The 21420-nt window shown below is 30.5% G+C and overlaps 2 protein-coding genes across 2 annotated transcripts; one reads left to right on the top strand and one right to left on the bottom strand.

Moving 5' to 3' along the window:
- Positions 1-5744: 5744 nt before the first annotated feature.
- On the bottom strand, positions 5745-9329 carry LOC107953847 (leucine-rich repeat receptor-like serine/threonine-protein kinase SKM1). Its single transcript, XM_016889278.2, has 3 exons — positions 9199-9329; positions 6378-8976; positions 5745-6293 (listed from the first exon to the last, which is right to left on the bottom strand). The coding sequence occupies exons 2-3, from the start codon at positions 8926-8928 to the stop codon at positions 5926-5928; spliced, it is 2919 nt and encodes a 972-aa protein (XP_016744767.2). The 5' UTR covers positions 8929-8976; positions 9199-9329; the 3' UTR covers positions 5745-5925.
- Positions 9330-19004: 9675 nt separating this feature from the next.
- On the top strand, positions 19005-20386 carry LOC107953848 (probable cysteine protease RD19B). The gene has a single exon (XM_016889279.2). The coding sequence runs from the start codon at positions 19061-19063 to the stop codon at positions 20192-20194; it is 1134 nt and encodes a 377-aa protein (XP_016744768.2). The 5' UTR covers positions 19005-19060; the 3' UTR covers positions 20195-20386.
- Positions 20387-21420: the final 1034 nt, after the last annotated feature.

Raw genomic sequence — 21420 nt, 5'->3', positions numbered from 1 at the left:
AATATTAATAGTAACAATGTTGTCATTTCATGCAATGCTACACCATGTTATGCTTCAATGCTCCTCCAATTGTCTTGTGTGGTTTTGTGCTCCTGGATTTGATTGTTGTTGATGTAAATACTGTAAATCCAATATAAATCCTAAATAGTTAAACTGATATATCTCTTATAATTGTGGACACAGTTAGGAGAGTAGCGATACCCAATAGTTACCATTACATTTATTATTGTAAGTCTTATAACTTGTTTTATTTAGAAATTGATAATCTTTTGAAATAAAATATTGGTAACGTGATTCCGTTGTATTTTTTATATATGTTTTGGGTTAATTTTGAAAATCAATCCATATGAAGAAAAAATTCATGAAGATTCGATCAAATTGAATCCTCTATTTCAAGTAAATTGGATTGAATGACTTGAAGACCCTTAATTTATCTTGGACTTTATGAGGATTGTCTCAATGCTATTTTTACTATTACACTGACAAGAATTGTGATTATAATTGATCAAATATATTAGCAAGTTAAAAAAGCATATATTCTCGTACTTACATTTTGTAAGTAAACAAGTGAGTCATTTGGTTTATAAATTAAGTTTTCAGGAGAAACTTAGTGGAGGGATACTTAAATCTTGGGTGCAAAAGTAAAATTACCATACCGGTATGTGATAGAATTTAAATTATTGATTGTACAATATTAATGATTGTGGATTATCTCTTTAAAAATTGAAGATAGTAAATTATCTTTTTGAATAAAATCTCGTAAATATAAAGAAGCCGAATTTTGTTGTTTCTTACTTACTCTCTGTATTAACAAATACCGACAGATTTTTCGAAAAAAAAATCATATTGATGCTTCATTTATAAAGATTATTGTTGTGCTTCATTATGAATATGATTTATATAGAATAAAGGACAAATGCCCTTTATTTGTGGGAAACCATACTGGCTTATAGTCTATAAATGGGAACGTCATTAATGGAAAAGTTTCTTTTAAGCAGCCCTGGGGAGCGCTAGCTTGGCTGATTTGATATGGTTGACAGTTTACACCCAATGTATGGGGAACAAAGGCTTGTGGAACTAAAGTTTTGAGACAAACTAACAGCTCATTATTTACCTTTGTGATGAATTATTTTGACATTATGACCGACATTTTTCAAATGATTCAGACTAAAACCAATGTTTATGACACTGTATGGAACACTAATTTTTCTCCATAAACAAACTTATGTTATGGGGTTTCATTCTTTTGGGTTTATATTAATTTATCTCTTGAAATTTTCAGGGACTACGTACTATAGTACATTTTAGTACTCATTAAACTTAAATTTTCATGGATGTGACGGTAAAAGTATTATAGATGCCCTTATATTAGGAATTAGATTCTATTTTGTCATTTCTATTTAAAAAATGAATAAATTAGTCTTTGTATATCAGATGAAAGAGCAAATTGGTCATTTTTATATTGTTAAAAACTGACAGGGCGGATAGAATAACTAGATAATGATGCTTGGCGTGTCATGTGTACCCCATGCTCACGTATAGAGACCGATTCAATTTTTATCCGTAGAGATAGATGAAATTTTTAACAGAAAGACCGATTTACTTTTTTATCTAGTGTACAGAGACTAATTTACATATTTTTTAACAGAGAAATCAAAATACAATCTAATTCCTGATATAAAAGCCTCTATATTAGTTTTACCTGAACATTAGCAAATTATGGAACAACACTAACATTATATAATTTAAAACAATTTTGTACTTAAAAGGATTCGTCAAACTGAAACTCCTCATAGATAGTTTTAAGTAGGGACATGATAAGATAACCAATGGGATGCACGTGTATCCTATTATTACATTTTTCTGCATTAAAACTCGTAAAAAAAAAGAAAAAAGAATCATCTGTCTTAGAACAAAGAAACAAAATATGAAAAATGTTTTGTGATGTGCAAAAGATTGCTTTTGATAGAGTGAGTTGGAAAAACATTCAAAGACATCAAATTGAATGGAAGAAGAAATTAAATGTAAAAAACAAAAAGAAAAGAAAAGGAACTTTATTTTAATAGAAGAAAGTAGTGGAAGAAACCTTTCTCATGGTCTCCAAGAAAGCTATAATTGATATGTTGAGACTTTTAAGATGAAAAAAAAAAACATAATCTATGACAGCAAAACTGAGCTGGGTTTGGTTTTGGTTTGGTGTCCTTGAAATGTCAACCAGCTACTTCATAGATATTATACATATTGAACTATATAGTAATGGAATCTTCTAACAATGTGAGCTCTGGTTGTTGTTATCAATTCCATTATTGCTTGGGAGAGAATGGAAGTGAAAAAAGAACAAAAGGGGGTCTCAACATAATGATGACCACATTGAAGGGCAAAAGTTGGTCACAAGAAAGGTGGTGAGCAGGTCCCTTGGTTAGAAAGATAACACCCACCATCTATTTTGCCTTCTTCTTTTGACAACCCCCTAGTGGAGTGTGATAAACTAGCAACTCATTCAGGTCTTTCGATTTTTTTTATTGAAGACTTAAAATCAAACTTCTTTACTATCAAATATTAGTTTACTGAACTAATTTATTTGATTATAATAATCGATGTAATTTCAGGTACAATATATTTAATCATTACAAGTATTGAATTAAATAATTAACTTAAAATTATTTAATTAACAAACCAATTATAATTAATTAAGAGAATTCACGTATTTTACATAAAGTGAAACTTGAAACTACGAACTCAAGCCTTACATTGCCATATTGATATAGTTGTAACACATTACATAAAATTTGTAAACTGTTTAATCTTAAATAGCTTAGTCCAGCTTTTAAGTGACTTGGGAACTCCAATGTCATAGTGTGAAGGGCAAAAAAGAAAAAGAAAAATGCACAAGTCTTGGAATGCGAGGTCAAAAAGGATACATGGCAGCATTTTTAACAGTTCGGGTGCCTCAGTGCCTCATCTAGCTAGCAAAGCTTCTTTCATTTTACATTTTTGCAGGTAAGTGATTGTCAAATAGTACCTACCAAGTTTGCTAGATTCCAAAAGAGTGTGTTCCGACAGTAGGACAAACCATATCATCAACCCCCCTCAGGATTTTATTACACAGTGTGGTCCCCTTTCGGCATGAACTATGTTCCTGTTTTCTAGCTCTTTGACTAAACCACCTGATCAGGACCTCTCATCTGTTATGGTCTCTTCTCTAATTCACTATTTTATAGCTGCTGGGGCGTGAACCAGGCCTTCACTGCCCTTGTTTTCGATTAATTTATCTTATGATCGATTTCTTTTGTCGGTTATTCTTCAGCATTTAGTAGTCACAAGAATATTGATTAAATTAAGTATCAAGTCGAATTAAGTCGAATTCTATTTTGAGGGACAAACTCTCCTAACATTTTTTTTTATTTACAAAATTTAAACTTGAGATTTTATTTAAAGAATATTGAGCAGGAGTATTGAACTATTTATCCCTCAATGCAATAAGCATAGTTGATATTTACATTGTAGGTTTACAAACAACTTAATCTGTCTCCATAAAAGGGAGTAATTTAATTATGAACATTTTATTTTAAAGCAAAAAATTTAATTTTAAACAACAATACAATAATTTTATTTTTTGAAAGGAACAACAATAATGTTAGTTACAAAAAAAATACTTGTCATGTTTTAAGGTGACATAGTAAGTATGAACCAACAAGTAGAGGCACAAGCTCTCTTCCTCACTTTAAATTTTTGCCTAAATTTCAGCTGATCAGCTCTCTCAATTTCCATAAATATTATTAGTGGCTCTTGACACCATAGTATCAACCATTTGTAAGCTCTAAAATCATATCTTGTATCAATAATTGACACTGTCAATAAAAATTTAACGTGAAATTGTGACTTTATCACACAAAGATATCTTAAGAGAACATGAGAATGAAGCAAGCTGCAACTAACATCGTCAATATGAATAGAACCAATATTACTAACAACAAACTAAACAATGATACTTGCACCATCCTCCTCATAGCTAAAATGCTCATCAAGCTGATTATGATGGTTATCCATACAACTTCCTCACGCCAACAATATTATCAGTAAAACCCACTAGTAGAATTAATTCATGGTTTTGAAAAACTAGCACAAAAATTTGTGGGACGCTTCTCAGCGAACGAGGTTGCACTAAGAAACCCACGGCCTTGTAGGTTGTGAGACAAATGACAATGAACGCCTGTAATATTATATACATCGATTAAACATAGCCATTATGAGCATCAAAGGCCTAACGAATGAATGGGTCATTCAAGCTTTCATAGCAAGGGTAGATCATAATCATTTGAGGTATGCTTTTACGAAACACAAACCAGATAAGCCATATTACCTCTATGAAAAGGCACAGTGAAGCAGAAGAGTTGAATTCCTCAAGTTGAGAGATCATGAGAATCGATGTGAGATCAAGAGTTTGTGATAAGAAGAATTGATGGACTATAGATAGGTCGCCAGCCAGATCAGGAAGGAAATCTCATATGGGGGTCAATACAGGTAGACAACAATCTAGGACTAAAGAGAGATCGTTGATCAGCCAGCTCTCTTCCTCTACTGAAACTCTGCCTAAGTCTCAAATCAGCTTCCCTAGTATTGGTAAACACCATTAGTGGCTCTCAGCAATACTACAATGTAAACCACCTGTAGCCTCCATTACCAAATCTTGTATATAATAAATGATGAGATTCAAACTGTCTTAATGGTAATTAGATAAATCTACCAAATTGGCTTATGAATTTTGAAATAAATTTTAACTTTTGGTATAGAGATATTCATTGGTCGAACTAGATTGTAATTCTGGATCTATCCAATTGACCTATTTTATTGTTTAAAAAGTTTAATATTTTACTGTTATGAGTAGAACATATTTTAGAGAAAAATATTATTTAAATTTTAGTTTGTGAATTTATAACATTTAAAATTATTTATTATGAAAAAAATTAAACTGTAGAAAAAAAAAGAATAAAAAATTTTGATGGATACGAATAAAAATAATTATACAATAATAATTTAAACAATATATTAACTTAAATAAAACTTATGAACACATTTAATAATAAATTTATAACTTTTTAAAATTAAATAACTAAACCATAAAATTTAACATAGATTAGGCAAATGAAAAACCGATTTGAGGATTAAGCTTATAGTCAACAATTGATAATTACAAACGTGGAAGTGAATAAGTTTAAGCTCGGTTTTTGCTGGCGTTGTTGCACCAAATCTATGTCACATTCCGACAGCATGCAGAGATACTGTGCTGTGGAAAATAGAGCTCATCATGATGAGACAAGACGGAATATAGGGGAAAAATTAGAGGGAGTCGGCAGTGTAAATATTTGGGTTTTCATCCAAAGGGGACACAAAAAATAAAGAAAAAATTGCATACTTAAAGAAAGAAAGATTAATTGTATGATTACTAGAATAGTACATTTTGCATGTTAAGCCACCTCATTTGTTTCGAGCGCATTATTTACCAAAACAACTCACTATATATTTACGAGTAACTTAAATAATATAAAATAGATAACCATAAATTCCGAAAATTAATCATAAAAATTAACATAAAATATAAAAAAGAAAAAGCGACTTAGTGAATGAGTCACAATCATGAGTAATGCAATAATCGAAGAGAAAGGCAAGTAAAACAAGATCTTCAAAGATTTACACCATCTATCTCTAAACAATAAAAAGAAAAGGAAAACTGTACTAATTAATTCATATAATGGCATTTAATTAGTTAATCTACATTTTTTTACACTCAGTAGTAAAAAGTATATGCATACCATCAAACAAAACATTTGAGTGACAAAAGAAACAGTAGAAACCCAGGTGCGTAGAACAAAAATAAAATAAAATTTCTGAACAAAATCATGCTATATTATTAGGAATTCAACCCTAAACAGGCGAACTAAAATTTAAGCTTGGGAGACAAGAACTTGTTCTGAAAGCAGATTTTAAGGTTTCGAATACATCAGCCGCGCACGGCCGAGCAGTGGGGTCGCCGGCCGTACAATGGAGAGCTAAATTCATGGCGGCAACGATCTGGTTCTGGTTGTTGATGGATGCTTGGCTTTTAATAACAGGATCAACCCACATATCAAGATGACAATCTGAGTAGCAATAACGAGCCCACTCCACCATGCTTGAATATTGCACTTTAAATTCAGCATCTGCCGGAGTTTTTCCCGTTAATAGTTCTATTAAAATCAGACCCATTCCATATATGTCACTCTTTTCATTCATTTTTTTATTCTCTCTAGCTTCTGCCAAAAAAAAAAAACATTAGCAAAATGTTCACGTGATAATGTTAGAGACTTTAACTCCACCAACGTGATACATGATTTTACCTGGTGCAACGTAGGAGGAAGGAAGGAAGGGCTGGTTGTCAACGAAAGGAAAGATGAATTGTAGCCGAGGTTCATCTTTTGCATCGATGATAATTCTCTCCGGCGACATGTCTCCGACGAGTACACTCGGCGAACAACGAGAGTGCAAAAAACGTAGAGCTTTCGCAGTCCCGATAGCAATTTTCCACCGCCTCTCCCAGCTTAAGTTGCCAAGGATTTCGCTTAAAAGTTTCCCTTCAACGTACTCGTAAACCAAATACGCACCCTTGTCCGACCGGCATTTTCCGATTAATTTCACGAGATTCGGATGCTGAAGCTTGCCGAATTCTGTGATTTCAGACCAAAAACTCGCCGTAAATGAACTGACATGGTGCATTTCTTTGACGACGATTTGCAAATCATTTGAAACGGACTTCCCTTTAAATGAAACGCCTTCCTTGCATCTAGAAATAACATTTGATTCTTTCAAAGAAAGTGTGATATCATCCATTGTTACAGATTTCGAAACCTTGGGATCAAAGAACTGTAATTCCCATATCGATCCGTCTCCTTTTTCTACTCTTTTAGGCTCCAAATTGTTCCTTCCTCTCATGAACAAAAATCCAAACCCAGTAATGACAAGCAACAGTAAACCGGCGAAAGAACAAGCCATAAAGGGCCACCAATTGGCTCGATTCTTAAGCTTCTTGCATGGCGGTAAACCGCTCGTGGTGTCGCCGCCGCAAAGATCATTACCGGCAACCGCACTTTCCTTTATAGCTAGAAAAGCCCCGGTGGATGGTAAAGCACCAGTTAAATGGTTGTAAGAGATATTCACTTGAACCAATGATTCAATTTGTCCCAACTTTGCCGGTATTTCACCGGATAACCGGTTCTCCGACAAATCAAGATGACCAAGAACCGGCATGTCGGCTAAGCCAGATGGAATTTGACCACTGAGTTGATTGTGGCTTAAATCTAAACGTACAAGCTTCTTGCATGAAGATAAATCCTCCGGGATTTCACCACTCAGCTTGTTTTCACTTAAGCTTAATTGCATTAACTCCGTTAAGGTCCCAAAACGTGGATTAATGGTACCTGAAAATTCATTTCCCGACAAATCCAAGAACTCAATCTTCGGTGCATTCAATAAATGAGGCAACAACTTGCCTGAAAACCTGTTTCCGGCCAAACTCAACATCTCAAGCGACGGCATATCCCAGTTTTGCTCTCCGATGTTGCCGGAAAGATTGTTGTTCGAGACATCCAAGAAGTACACTAATGGCAGCTTTGTAAAGGACAATTCACCTACAAGACGGTTGTTTTGGAGCCTAACTCGTTGCAAACTGGTGCAAGTGCTCAAATTCCTTGGAATCTCACCTTCAAGTGAATTCGAGAAAAGAATGAGCTTAAAAAGACGACCGGAGCTGCAAAGTCCGTCCGGTATTCGACCGGAGAGATTGTTGGTGGAAAGATCAACAACGGTGAGATTATTATATCTTCCAAGACTTTGTGGAATTTGACCTGAAAATCTGTTGGACCAAAGTTGAAGAACTTGAAGATTAGGTAATGAAGTTAAAGCATTTGGGATTCGACCCGAAAATCGATTCCCGAAAAGATGGAGAATCTCCAAGTTTCGAAGTTGAGCTACGAGTTCCGGTATCTCACCGGATAATGAATTATCACTAAGATCAAGAGAAACAAGCTTTTTAAGGCCGAAAATGGAGTCTGGGATCGATCCCGTAAGCTTATTTTGGTAAAGGAAAAGATAGTTAAGATCTTTAAGGTTACCAATGGAAGATGGGATTTGACCTGTGAGGTTATTGTAAACAAGATCAAGATGATTCAAGCATGTTAAAACACCTATTTCTTTTGGAATTTCACCACTGAGATTGTTGTACCCCAAGTATATCCATTTCAAACTCTTCATTTTGCCTATTTCATGTGGAATTGAACCGACCAATTCATTGGAAGCCAAAGTCAAGTACTTCAAAGTGGTAATGTTGGATATCAAGATAGGAATTTTCCCAAGTAAAACATTCCCACCAAGGTCAAGAAACTTTAAACCGGAAAATAATCCGATTTCCCTCGGGATTTTCCCGGAAAACATATTGTTTGAAAGATCCAAAATCACAAGACCCGAAATGAAACCATTTGGGATATGGCCACTGAAATTATTATTACTAAGGTTAAGGTACCGAAGTGAAGAGTTGGCAAAAAAGATGTCTGGTGGGATTTCACCATACAAGTGATTGTTTGGGAGATTTAAGGTTTTAACGAAAGGTAAATTGAAAACCGACGAAGAAACTAAAATCCCAGACAAGTTTTTAGCTGAAAGATCGAGTGTTTCAACATGGGACAGGTTATTACAAGTGATGCCATGCCATTGACAAAAGGTGGTGGCTGAAGGATCCCAGTTTGATAAAAAACCAGAAGGGTCGTGGACTATTGAAGACTTGAAAGACAAAAGAAGTTCAAGTTCTCTACCATTGTGGGATTCAGACACAACAAAATTGATCAAGAACATAAACACGAACAACACGACTGCATTAGCTCCTTTCTTGTTGGCCATTTCTATTATGTTTTCAGGGTTTTGAAACTGCCTCCACGAGATCCCAAGCTGCTCGACAAAGGCAAGAAATTAAAGAAAGAATTAATACATACATACATATATTTATATAAAATGAGTGTGCATGAACCTATACTCATAACCAACAATCATTTTAACGGTATAAATAATTTGTAGGTACAACTGGAAACGATATGATTGTGAATGAATGAAGAACATGCATCACATGAAAGCAGTACATTTTTTTTTCTTTGCTCCAAAATAGCATCTTACCTAAAGATAACCATTAGATTAAAGTATAAATCTCAGAGATTTAATGGATTTAAAAGAGAAGAGGAGGAGGAAAAATATTGGGTTTAAAAGTAGGGAAGTGAAGATGGTAAGGAGGGTGTGGGAAAATGAGTGTGTATATATAGATGGTGATTAAATTGAGGGATAATTAGGAGAATGCAGCTGGTTGAATAATGTCTGAACACCAACAGGTTGAAACAGGGACAGATGTTGGAAAAGCCTCTGATTTTGTCGGGTATTACCAAAATCATCTTTTTTGACTGATTTCAGAGTTAGATAGATAGATGATCATACTCTTTGTGATTAGGATTTTGTATCCCTTGAAAAGCTTTCATCAATTTTTTCTTTTTCTTTTGCCTTTATTTTATGAGCTCGTGTTTAATGATATCGTTTTTCTGTTTTTTTTTTAATTTGATAATTAATTCTTAAAAAAATAATCAAATTTAAACAATATAGCATGATAACTTTGACATGTTTTTTTTCGAAATAATATGAAAAAAATATTATTTACCCAAATAATATGGATTGTGCATGAGAATCCCAAATCCACATGACGATTGACGATTTGAGGTGAGAACAATGCATTTATTCTGTCAGAATCAAATAACACAGTATAGTAAACTCAAATCCACAGTCAACATATCGATTTAGAATTCTCTAAATATTATTGTCAAAAAAAAAGTGTACAAGGATTGAATTGAAAATTTCCCCTTTCTTTTAGTTTTTTCTTTCTTTTCAATATATTATTTTATTGGTGAAAGTATCCTGCCAGTTCCTATGTTATTATAAGGAGAGCAGAGAAGTCCCTCCACTAAAATACAGAGCAATTAGATCCCCATATTTCCTAAATATGTAAGCAAATTGATGAATCTGTTAACATTTCTAACGAAAATCATCCAAATGGATAACACGACAAATGATTTTTCGATTTATGATGACATGTCAGTAATGATGCTGACATGGCATTTATATATTATAAGTATTTAGATATGACATGAAAATAATTACAAAATTCTTATACACGTGACGACTTATGATTGACTAGATGTAGGACTTTAAAAATAGATAACTCTTTTTTTATTTTAAAATTAACCTAAGAAAAAAGGAATTAACTTAAAAGGAAAGATTCGTCCCTGGAAATAAAGAAATAAAAAATTGAAAACGATGAACCCTAACTCCACTTACCCATTAAATTTTAACCTAAAATTAATTGAACGTAAAAAAATTCAAATTTGTTGGTTATTTGATACTCGTGAGAAAGGGAATTAGATTGTTTTTAAAATTAATGTTTGGGTGATTTATTTTTTCTTTATTTTTGGATGTATTTATTGGAACAACGAGTGCAGGCACTAGGTATTAGCCACAAATTTTAAAGCTAATAATTCAATATTTTTTGGAAGGTTGATGGTTAAATTTAATTCTTTTTTAAAAAAATTTAAGCCAAATTTAGTTAAAAATAATACCTAGTTCTGGATAGATAGAGGATAAACCAGCTGAATCTATCGAAAAAACATTTATTGATAAAATAGATCAATCTTTTTTTTTAATTAGGGAAATAGGTCATTTTTAGAGAGTGTGTGTAAAAGCACGTTCAGCTAGGTGAGCTTTCCTACTGACACGTTAGGAAATACGCGTTTAACTGGACATGTTTTTCCATAATTATAAAGAAAATGTGTTTAGCTGGTCGCATTTTTCCTAACATATTAGCAGGAAAACGCGTCCAACTAACTTGTAGAAAGCGCGCCCAGCTCTTAAAAAACGGTTTATTTCCTTAAATTTCAAAAAAATTGACCCATTTTATCAATTAATATTTTTCTGACATATTTGGCTAATTTATCTGGACAGATAATTTGATTTATGAATATATCTATTAGTAACTTAATTAATTTACTCAATAAGTATTGAAATATTAAATTTTCACTTCAATTATCTTAAATGTTTTAAGTAATTAATTTTTTGTCGTTAATAAATTTTAAATAACAAAATGTGGCTTTTTTACTTAAATAATACAAAAAATAAAATTAATAACTGAAATGGTATGCCCATAAGATTATTTACCAAAATGGTATGGTTTTATTGGTACCGCCGGTTAAATTGATAGTACCATACTGAAATGTAATGATCTAAAGTATTTAGGGATTTGATATGCAATTTTTTTCATTTTGAGTGGCTGCTGGAAAAAAAGTAAAAGGGTGACGCGTGACAGTGTAGCAGCACCAAACCTTAAATGTAGCTAATTGCCTTGTAAGTCCTCCTTATTTATTATTATTTTTTATTCTTTTTCAACTCACTATATTGTGTTTAAACAAACTTTTAACCTATTTTTGTAGTTAAATAAGTCATTAATTTATGATTTTACTCATAAAATCCCTTTATTTTAATATTAAATTAAATATATTAATTTAGTAAATAATCTAATGTACATGTCATTTCAATTATTAATTTTATTTTTTTGTATTATTTAAATAAGAAAGCCACAAAATGTCAAAGCACAAAATCGATAAATTTAGTGGAACGAAAAAGTAAACAATTGGACCGCTGTATTAAAATTTTTTAAGAAAATCATGAAATATTAAGTATGGTTAAAGTAAACATTTAATTCTTAAATTTCGTAATTTTTTTTACTTTTATCTCTAAACTTTTTATCTACATTAGTTAAAATCATGATTATCTTCTTAATTAATCTTTAAATTTAAATTCCGTTAAATATACAATGATGCAGTATTTTAAAATTGTGTCATTTCATAAATTAAATTTTAGTAATTTTATATATTTTTCATTTTTGTCACAAACAAATTATTAATTCATTTATATCACTCACTTTTTTCTTAAAAAAATAAATAAAAAAGGTAATTAAATTATTAAAACAAAAAGAGAGAAAGAAGATATTAGAAAGCAAAGAATGAAAGGGAAAAAGTTTAATGTCTTTACATAAGGTATGGTTAGACAAAAATGGTGGTGCGATCCATCTTCAAAACTGTGGCATTTTGGCTTTTAAGGGAGACCCCATCGGCGACAATCTTTTTACTGAAAGGAATATACAGCGTGTGGTCATTGTCACACCCCGGCAGGCATGCTTTATAGCTTCCATTTTCTAGGGTTTTACAACCTCGTCATTTTCTTTCCCTATTTTTATTTTTATTAATTACATTATATCCCGATTAAATTAAAAATAAATTCAGTCAAATTTTTAAATATAAGTAAAAAAAATTTAATGTTATTATCCACAATATTCGAATTTAAAATCTAACTTTAAAAATATTAATTCTCTCCTTATTTATTAGTCACTCATTTACAATACCTCTTCTACCCTTCTTCATCTTTAATTTATTTGATTTATTTTTATATAATTCTCTCCTTTTCTTACGTCGGAGTTATGGTTTATATGCTTTAAGTTAGGATCTCGAGATGTCATGTATTATCATGCTATAGGCAATTATAGGTGGATAAGTCAATCGATCTGTCATGGTAGATCTAAGTAGGATGGTTAGGGTGGCAATTGAACATATTGTCAATCATTTTGGATGAGATGTGACAATTGGTGTCATAAATAATGTTTAGATAGGCCCTCATATAACTTGGGGTCCGAGGAGTTCTTTTAAGGGATATTTTTGAGGAGTTGCACTAAAAGGTCAAACACAATGAATAAGAGTTTGGGGAGTTTGTTCGAGGTGCGGGGATATAACAATTTTAATTTTAGAAGTGTTGAATTTTCATTACTTTTAATTATAAATTTTAATAATTCACTTATATTTTTAAATTTTCTTAATTTTAAATTTTAAAAATTAGAAATTTTTTTGGTTAAAAAAACAAAAGAAACAGGTTGCAATGCCCATACAGACACCATTCTAGTCACTTTCTGCCCTTCCAAGTCAGGAAGCTTAGAAAGTTAATTTGTGCTTAATCTGTGAAGAGCATTCACAACAATGAGCCAAAACTAGGCTTAGTGCTCTAATTTTGTACTTATCCTAATTAATATCATCACCTTTTACCTTATACTTTTTTCATTAAAAATCTCTCTGTCCTGATATTTAATATTTTTACCCAACTCAGTGAAAAATTTATTAAAGATTTTTTATTTTTACAAACCAATAAATATTATTTTGAGAGTAATTTTATTTTCAGGCTTAGAAAAATATCTGCATATGATGAAATTTCAACTCAGAACATTATAATTTTTAATAACTCAACGTTTTTTTTTGTATTTTTCATATTTGTTTTACAATCCATATTCGAAATTCGTAGTTGTTCCTTTCAATAATAACTAACTTTACCATTTCAACTAAAGTCATATTTTATTATTTTATCAATTTTTTTTAAAAAAATTCGGTTACATGAATTTTTCAACCACGTCATAAATGTGACATAATCAAATACTATAATAAAACTTTTAAGTGAGTTTGACGTCGGTCAGTTGATAAAGACTAATTCAATTAAAAAATATATATCAAACTCAAATAATACAATAATCAGAAAATATTTATAAGGTTGCATAAGTAATTTATTTTTTATTTTTAACTTATTATTCCTATTTATACTTATAAAAAATAGCTTTTTTTTTATAATTCCACTCACATAGTAAGTATGTGTAACAGACAAAAAAAATTAAATGTATTTGAATTCGTAATATTTAAATATTTAATAATAATTTTAACTATTATTCTAAATAAATATTAATTTTTTTTATAATAGTTGATCTAAATGAGGCATACATGATGTGAATCGACCCATATCCCTAGAACAAGGGTCTAAATCCTCTTTAAAAACAAAATTATATTGTTGTAGGGTTTCATGTTCTTAAATAGTGGTCCAGAAAATTATCACCAAGCTTTAAACTTTAACATTACTTTGGCTAAAATAAGAAGACCAATAGTAGAGAAGTTGGATATCCTACTTTCCCTTTTCACAAAGTTGTGTATTTTATTGCATTGTGATCCACAAATGTTGGGCGTAAAGGTCCACCCGCAAACATTATTAATTGATTGTAAGTTGGATTATTAGTTAGAGATGGATGAACCAAAATGAGGGTCACATGGCAGCTGATCAAACACCCATCAATGAAACCTTTCCCGTTTGGTGATTTGAGTTGAGAGTTGGCCTGGAATGACAATGAAGCTACCTAGCTTTCACCAAGAATATGCCTGCACCATTCTTATGTGTATATGCACTCAAAGAGACCAAATTCTGAACTTGATTTTCATTATGCAATTTCAATATAATATGCTCATTTATACAAAGTTTGAGAGAGCATTGTATCGTTCATTAGAAGAATAACTTGTTTTGAGTGCGTATTGTTTTATAAATAAACTGATTCGACCCATTTGTAAGTCTAGAGAATTATATAGGAATAAAGTTGCAACATGAAGAGTGAGAAAATATTAACTCGCATATTATATTATTAAATCATGACAGGTTCCTTTCTAAATAAGACAGGTAAATGTAAGAAAAAATATTAAATTGCGCAATCATTACTTTTTGGACAAGACTCGATAGACATATAAAATAAATATGAATTACGTAATTAATTTATTTATTTATTCTCTTATTTTCTTAATTTTAGATGGATTTTATTCGTATAACTAGAAATTCACTTAGGGTTACTATTAGTAAGCTTAATTGTTATTTAATCTTAGCTTAGCTTAATCACTGTCATTTTCATGGTGGACACACAAATTTGAATATTTAGAGGAATGGTCCAATCAAATGACTAAAAGCTTTCAACTGTTTATAGAAAGGTTGGTCCATGATTAAGGCTTTTAAACCCTAAAGTTGATATCTATCTCACGTGTGCTCTTCATGTTGGATGTGAGATTTTGCAATCAACCTAACCCTTTGCTTAATTTTTCACCTTAATTTGGGGATTTGAGAATTTGGGGACCATCAAGCAATTATGAATATGAACCCCCCACTTATTCTACACTTTCTTCACTAATCCCTATGTATCATTTTGGACGGGACAAAACAAGCAGTCGAGTTGGGAGTGGAATGATAAAAAATACAAAAGCCCGTCATCATTCTAATCAAGGCCCAAGTATTCTTTGTGGACAATTGAAATGTTTTTCTCCAAAACCCAAAATAAGAAAAAGGAATTTCGATTTTCATTTAATTAAATAAATCATTAAATTTTAATTTAATCATTCCGCATCTGTTTTCGAGACAATCGGTTCAACGCATTTTTTCAAATTAATACCACGATCAATTTTCTATCCTATCAGCCAGTCCAATATTATTCAAACAACCTCGATAATGAATGAAAAAGAATATTGGGCGAAAATATAATGTGTGTTGGTCAAAAATTATATTAATGAACAAAATTATACAAAAGAAATTAATGAGATTTTGGGTGAAAATGATAAAATTGAACTTTCAAATGTATGAAAATACAAAAACACCCTCATGTAATATTTATTACTTGTTAAAATAAATAAATTTTAAGTATTTTTCTAATTAAGTTTATGCTCGGCTTACTCGTGATACTAACTTAATCAAAGACCTAATAATAATTAGATTCTAGCACACTCACGTTGTGGATGAAAATTTTGTTTAAAAATATATTTGTCAAAAGTTTATGTAAGAATTAAATAAAATTTTGGTTCAAATAGTAAATTTGAAAGTTTAAAATTTGTAGCGTGTTCGGGTTCGAGGTTTAGTGTGTGAGTTTTTATCAATTTTATGTAACAATAAAAAGACAAAAAAAAAACCATCATCCTAATAATAATATAATTTAGTTTGTAAAAAATATTTTTCTAACCATTTCACATCTTAACTTTATTAGGGACTTTAAGTAATAACTAGACTAGGTGGTGAAAAAATATATAAAAAGTATATATTTATTAAAAATTCATGTAAGAACCAAATAAAAATTTGTTTGAAATGGTAATGTTGAAAATTCGCAACCACAACTCTCTTAATGTGGGTTTTTAATAATTTTATATAAAATATATATATATATAAAAACTCTTTTATAATAATAGTATAACTTATTCTGTAAAAAATAACTTTTTAATCATTTCTTAATTGAATTGACATGTCATTAATTTGTACCATTAATTTAATTTAGGGTTTTAAGTATGGTATAGAATAATATAATGTAATATAGCATGATATGATGATTGATCATATTTAACTTAATTACATGTATTTAGTTTATAAAATGTAAGATTATCTCTATTAATAAGTATTTTGGTTTTTTTTTTTTGCTTTTTTAATCCTTAGAATCTTTCTTAAATATTGTTTCATTTAAATTCATCTATGTTTTTATTTAACATATTATTAGGTATGACATTATTTTAAATGTTATTTTATTTGTATTTTAAAAATTAATACATGTGTCTAATAAGGTATTAATTTTGTGCATCGTGAGTGTGCTAAAACCTTCTTCGCACATTATTGATTTTCAAACTTAATTTTTTTTAAACTTTAACATAGATCCAAAGTTACCTTTTTTCAATTTCACTTTTTAAAATAATTTTATAATATTCCAATCACACCTAACTAAATTCGTGAAGCACATGAAAAGACCGTTACAATGACGTTACAAATAGTGCCAACGTTATATGGAGAAACTAGGGGTGTGCATTCGGTTAACCGACCCGAAATAGTTATAACCGAATTAACCGACCTTCCAAAATTTTTAAACATTAACCGAACCGAACTGAAAAATTATAAAAAAAATTAACCGACCCCCGACCGAAAAAATTCTGTTAACTGACCGATTAACCAAATTCGGTCGATTAACCGAATTTGTTCAGTTTTACCCAAATTATGCATACCCCTAAGAGAAACCTCAATACTAATGTTACATTTTAGACAATTTTACCCCCATTTTCTAAATTAGTTTTATTCATTTTATGCTTAAATGTAAAAAAGAAATCATAAAATAATTAAAAATAATCAAACAAATATCTAATAAAAAAATCCAATTGAACTATTTGAATTATAAATTATACTAATTGAGCTATTTAACATTTTTTTTTATCAAATCTCTTAATAAGCCATTAAATGGTGACGACAATTGACATGGAGGTTAACATAAAAAATGATTATGTGGTAGGTAACGTAGACAAAAATATTTAAAAATTAGTAAAAATTATAAATATATAATTTATTAAAAATTAATAGAAATGATTAACATATCATGTTAGGCCTAAAAATACCAAGAGGGAATAGAAAATGAGAAATAGAACAAATTGAGACTTTTTTCTTGATTTATATGTTTGGATGTTCATGTTTTGTATATTGGAGTGTTATTGATATGTATATATAACAGGAGAAAATTTTGTGACTGTTTATAACAGTTGGGGATAATTTCTAGCCGTTAGAAGTATTGTAGACAGACTTGTATCGACATAACTCACAAAATGTATGGGTAGAAGTGGACTTGTATCGATACATTTCGGATTGACTCAAAAGCATTTAGATAAATTAAAATGCATTTAAAACATATTTTTGAGTACTTTTACCAGTTTTTGAAATGTTTAACAACACTTCCAATAATTATTTTCACCAAATGACTTAAGAAATATAAATAAAAATTTATCTTAAATGTTGTTATATCAAAAGCTTGAGACATCAAAGCTAACATATTATAATTTTTAAAATATTACAAAAATTATAGAAAATTTTCCAAAATCATTAAAAATATATTATAAATTATTAAACATTATAAAAATTTTGAAATAACATAAAATTTTGAAAGATTATAAAATTATTAATATTTATAAAATATTAAAAAATTAATACTCGTTTTTTCGTCATACATTGCCCTATATCATATATTGGTCTGTCCTTATTAACTTCCTTTGCATCTCCTCTCTTCAACCAAAATTATTATCCATCACTTACCTTAAGTCACTAAACATTAAACTCATTGCTGCTCAAACCCCCACTTACTACCTTACACACATTCGATCATCATTAGACTTCAAGCTCTTAATTTTTTTATATTACTGAAATCAAATGTTTCGAACCTAAGAAATAAAAAATATATATAATTTTTATAACTCTTTACTATGTTTTTTTTTTTAATACTTTAATACAATTTTTTTATATTTTATATTTTTAATAATTTCTATTTTATAAATTTATAATTATTTTACTTATTTTTAAAATAAATTTAATAAAAACTTACATAATTTTCTGTTTTTTAATGAATTCCCTAACTTATTTGTAGTATTTTTATAATTTATCTAATTTTTTAAAAATAAATTTTAGGCTAAATGCTAAAAACGCCCTCACAAAATAATTAAAAAATCAATCAAGCTCTTGTAAAATAAAAAAAAAATTAATTAAGCTACCATATTAGCCATACACCATCACTTAACAGTCCATCAAAAGCTTTGACAATAAACTTATATTTTGAGAGTTTAATTGAATGCAATTCATGATTTGAAGGATTTTTTTTTTTTTGGCATTTCTCAACAACAACTACTAATATTACTAATAAATTAAATTCTTCAATTAAATTCTTTAAATAAAATTTTAACTATATTTATTTATTATTTATTGGTCAAAATTAATATATATATGTATATTATATTAAAATTTGTGTATTATATTATGCTTGGATCATTATGTCATTCTTTTTTTTTTTATCATTTTCATTAGTTTTAATAATTATTTTTGAAAAGAACAAAATATGAAATAAAAAATGTAATCATTTAAACAGCCCAAAACCCAAAAGCAACTACCATTCAATGCCAACACTCCAATCAACGACGTGGCATTTTCCCGTTGGTCAGCCTTTCCCTCACGCAACCCATTCAAATATCCCATGGCTGTTAGTTTATACCTCTATAAATAACGCACCTTAGTTTTTTTTTCCCTCCAAAAAGAAAGAAAAAAGATGGCTCATCGCATGGCGTTTCCCTTGTTTATTGTTTCGCACTTTTTATTCGTTGGTTTCATATTGGCGGAGACTTTCTCGGCCGTCGCTTCGGAAGTTGATCCATTGATCAGGCAAGTAACGGACGTTCACGACGATGGAACCGAGCCGCAGCAGCTCCTGACCGCAGCAGAGCATCACTTCTCGTTGTTCAAGGCTCGGTTCAATAAATCGTACGGGTCAAAGGCGGAGCACGATTACCGGTTCAAGGTTTTCCGGTCTAATCTAAGACGAGCGGCGCGTCATCAGAAGCTCGACCCGTCCGCCACTCACGGTGTGACTCAGTTCTCCGATTTGACTCCCGGCGAATTCAGGAAAAGGTTTTTGGGGTTAAACAGGAGTTTGAGACTGCCTAAAGATGCGAACCAGGCACCGATTTTACCTACCGATAATTTGCCTGAGGATTTCGATTGGAGAGAAAAAGGAGCTGTTACGGCCGTTAAAAATCAAGGTACCTGCGGGTCATGTTGGTCTTTTAGTACAACAGGAGCCTTGGAAGGTGCTAATTTTTTGGCAACTGGGAAACTCGTGAGCCTTAGTGAACAACAGCTCGTAGATTGTGATCATGAGTGTGATCCAGAGTTAGCAGGTTCATGTGATTCAGGGTGCAATGGTGGTCTCATGAATACTGCTTTTGAGTATACACTCAAAGCTGGTGGACTCATGCGTGAGGAAGACTACCCTTACACTGCTACAGATCGTGGGAGGTGCAAATTTGACAAGTCCAAAATTATTGCTAAGGTGGCCAATTTCAGTGTTGTTTCGCTTGATGAGGATCAAATTGCTGCTAATCTTGTGAAGAATGGTCCTCTTGCAGTGGGTATAAATTCAGTGTTCATGCAGACATATATTGGGGGAGTTTCTTGCCCATTCATCTGCTCCAAACACCTTGATCATGGAGTATTGCTGGTGGGGTATGGTTCAGCAGGCTATTCACCTATTCACTTGAAGGATAAACCATATTGGATCATTAAGAATTCATGGGGAGAAAACTGGGGTGAAAATGGATACTACAAAATCTGCAGGGGTAGCAATGTTTGTGGAGTTGATTCATTGGTATCCACTGTTGTTGCCCTTAACACCAAGTCTCAGTAGTGCTCCCCCATTGGCATATATAAATGTTTGCACAGGTATTTGGGAAACTTGATGTTTTACATAACCTTTAAATTTCTCATATTTGGCTTATTGGGTGCTGGGTTTTAGTCAGAGAGATTATCTGTTTGTATTTTATGTGCCTAATAGTAATTTGCTCATGTGTAAATTATTAAAAAAGAATCTCATGCTTCAGAATTTGTGCTCAAACAACTGGAATGCTTTATTTGTGCAAAAATTTCAATTATGTTTGAACAATTGCAAATGCATTTTCATAGGGAGTGGTATCTGCACGAATATAAAAAAGAATAATATGAAGTATAGTGTGGTGGTTGCTCATTTTATTCTTCAATCATATGATTGGGTGTTTAATCCCCACTCATAAGAATGAAGTACATTTCATAACCAACTATTTACTTCTTTGAAAAATACTCATAAAAAAGAATTAGTCATTATTATCAGCGATGAATACCCTAATTAAAAGGAAAAAACAAACAAATATAGATTACGCACTCATAAAGAAAGTATTGCAAATGGTGAAGCATGTAATTGATATATATATTTATATAATATATGTGAAAAATATTTAAAACATCGATAATACTGATATTAAAACAAAAATGATACCATTACCCATATAATTTCAATAACCTTGACACTAATCAATTCAAACCCTCTAATTAAATATTAGATTAAGTCACATCTAAAATGTGGTTAAAAATTATAAAAAAAAGTTAAATTAAAATTTTAGATCATCAAAGATAAAACTTTTAGAAAATAAGGGTATTTAAAAAAAATGTTTTAAGAGGTAATTTTTTTCTTAAATATTTAAATTATTAAAGGATATATAAAATACTATTGTAATAAAATTGTCGATCCTCTTTTAAATGGTTTAAATTTTTTCTTGAATTAACTAATAAATAGTTGGATGCAATGATGACAATATTATTAAAATAGATAGTCATAAATTCTGAATATAAATCGTAAAAAATATAAAATTAATTTATTAAATTAAATAAAAATTTGATTAATTGGTGATACGGTTTTATTATTAACATAAAATGGTTGGAAGTCATAACGATGTGTAATTAGTAAATGCCACGTAATGAAATAAAATAAACCCTTTATTAAAAAAAGGAAAATTAAATTTGTTTTTTAATAAATTTAAATGACGGTTGTTAACCGGTTTCTCCCTCTAATTTTTCGCGCCTCAACCGGTTCGCATCGGA

This window comes from Gossypium hirsutum, chromosome D07, assembly GCF_007990345.1.
Source record: "Gossypium hirsutum isolate 1008001.06 chromosome D07, Gossypium_hirsutum_v2.1, whole genome shotgun sequence".
NCBI lineage: Eukaryota > Viridiplantae > Streptophyta > Magnoliopsida > Malvales > Malvaceae > Gossypium > Gossypium hirsutum.
Note: the sequence above shows the minus strand (reverse complement) of the source record. Positions and strands in the feature narration are given on the sequence as shown.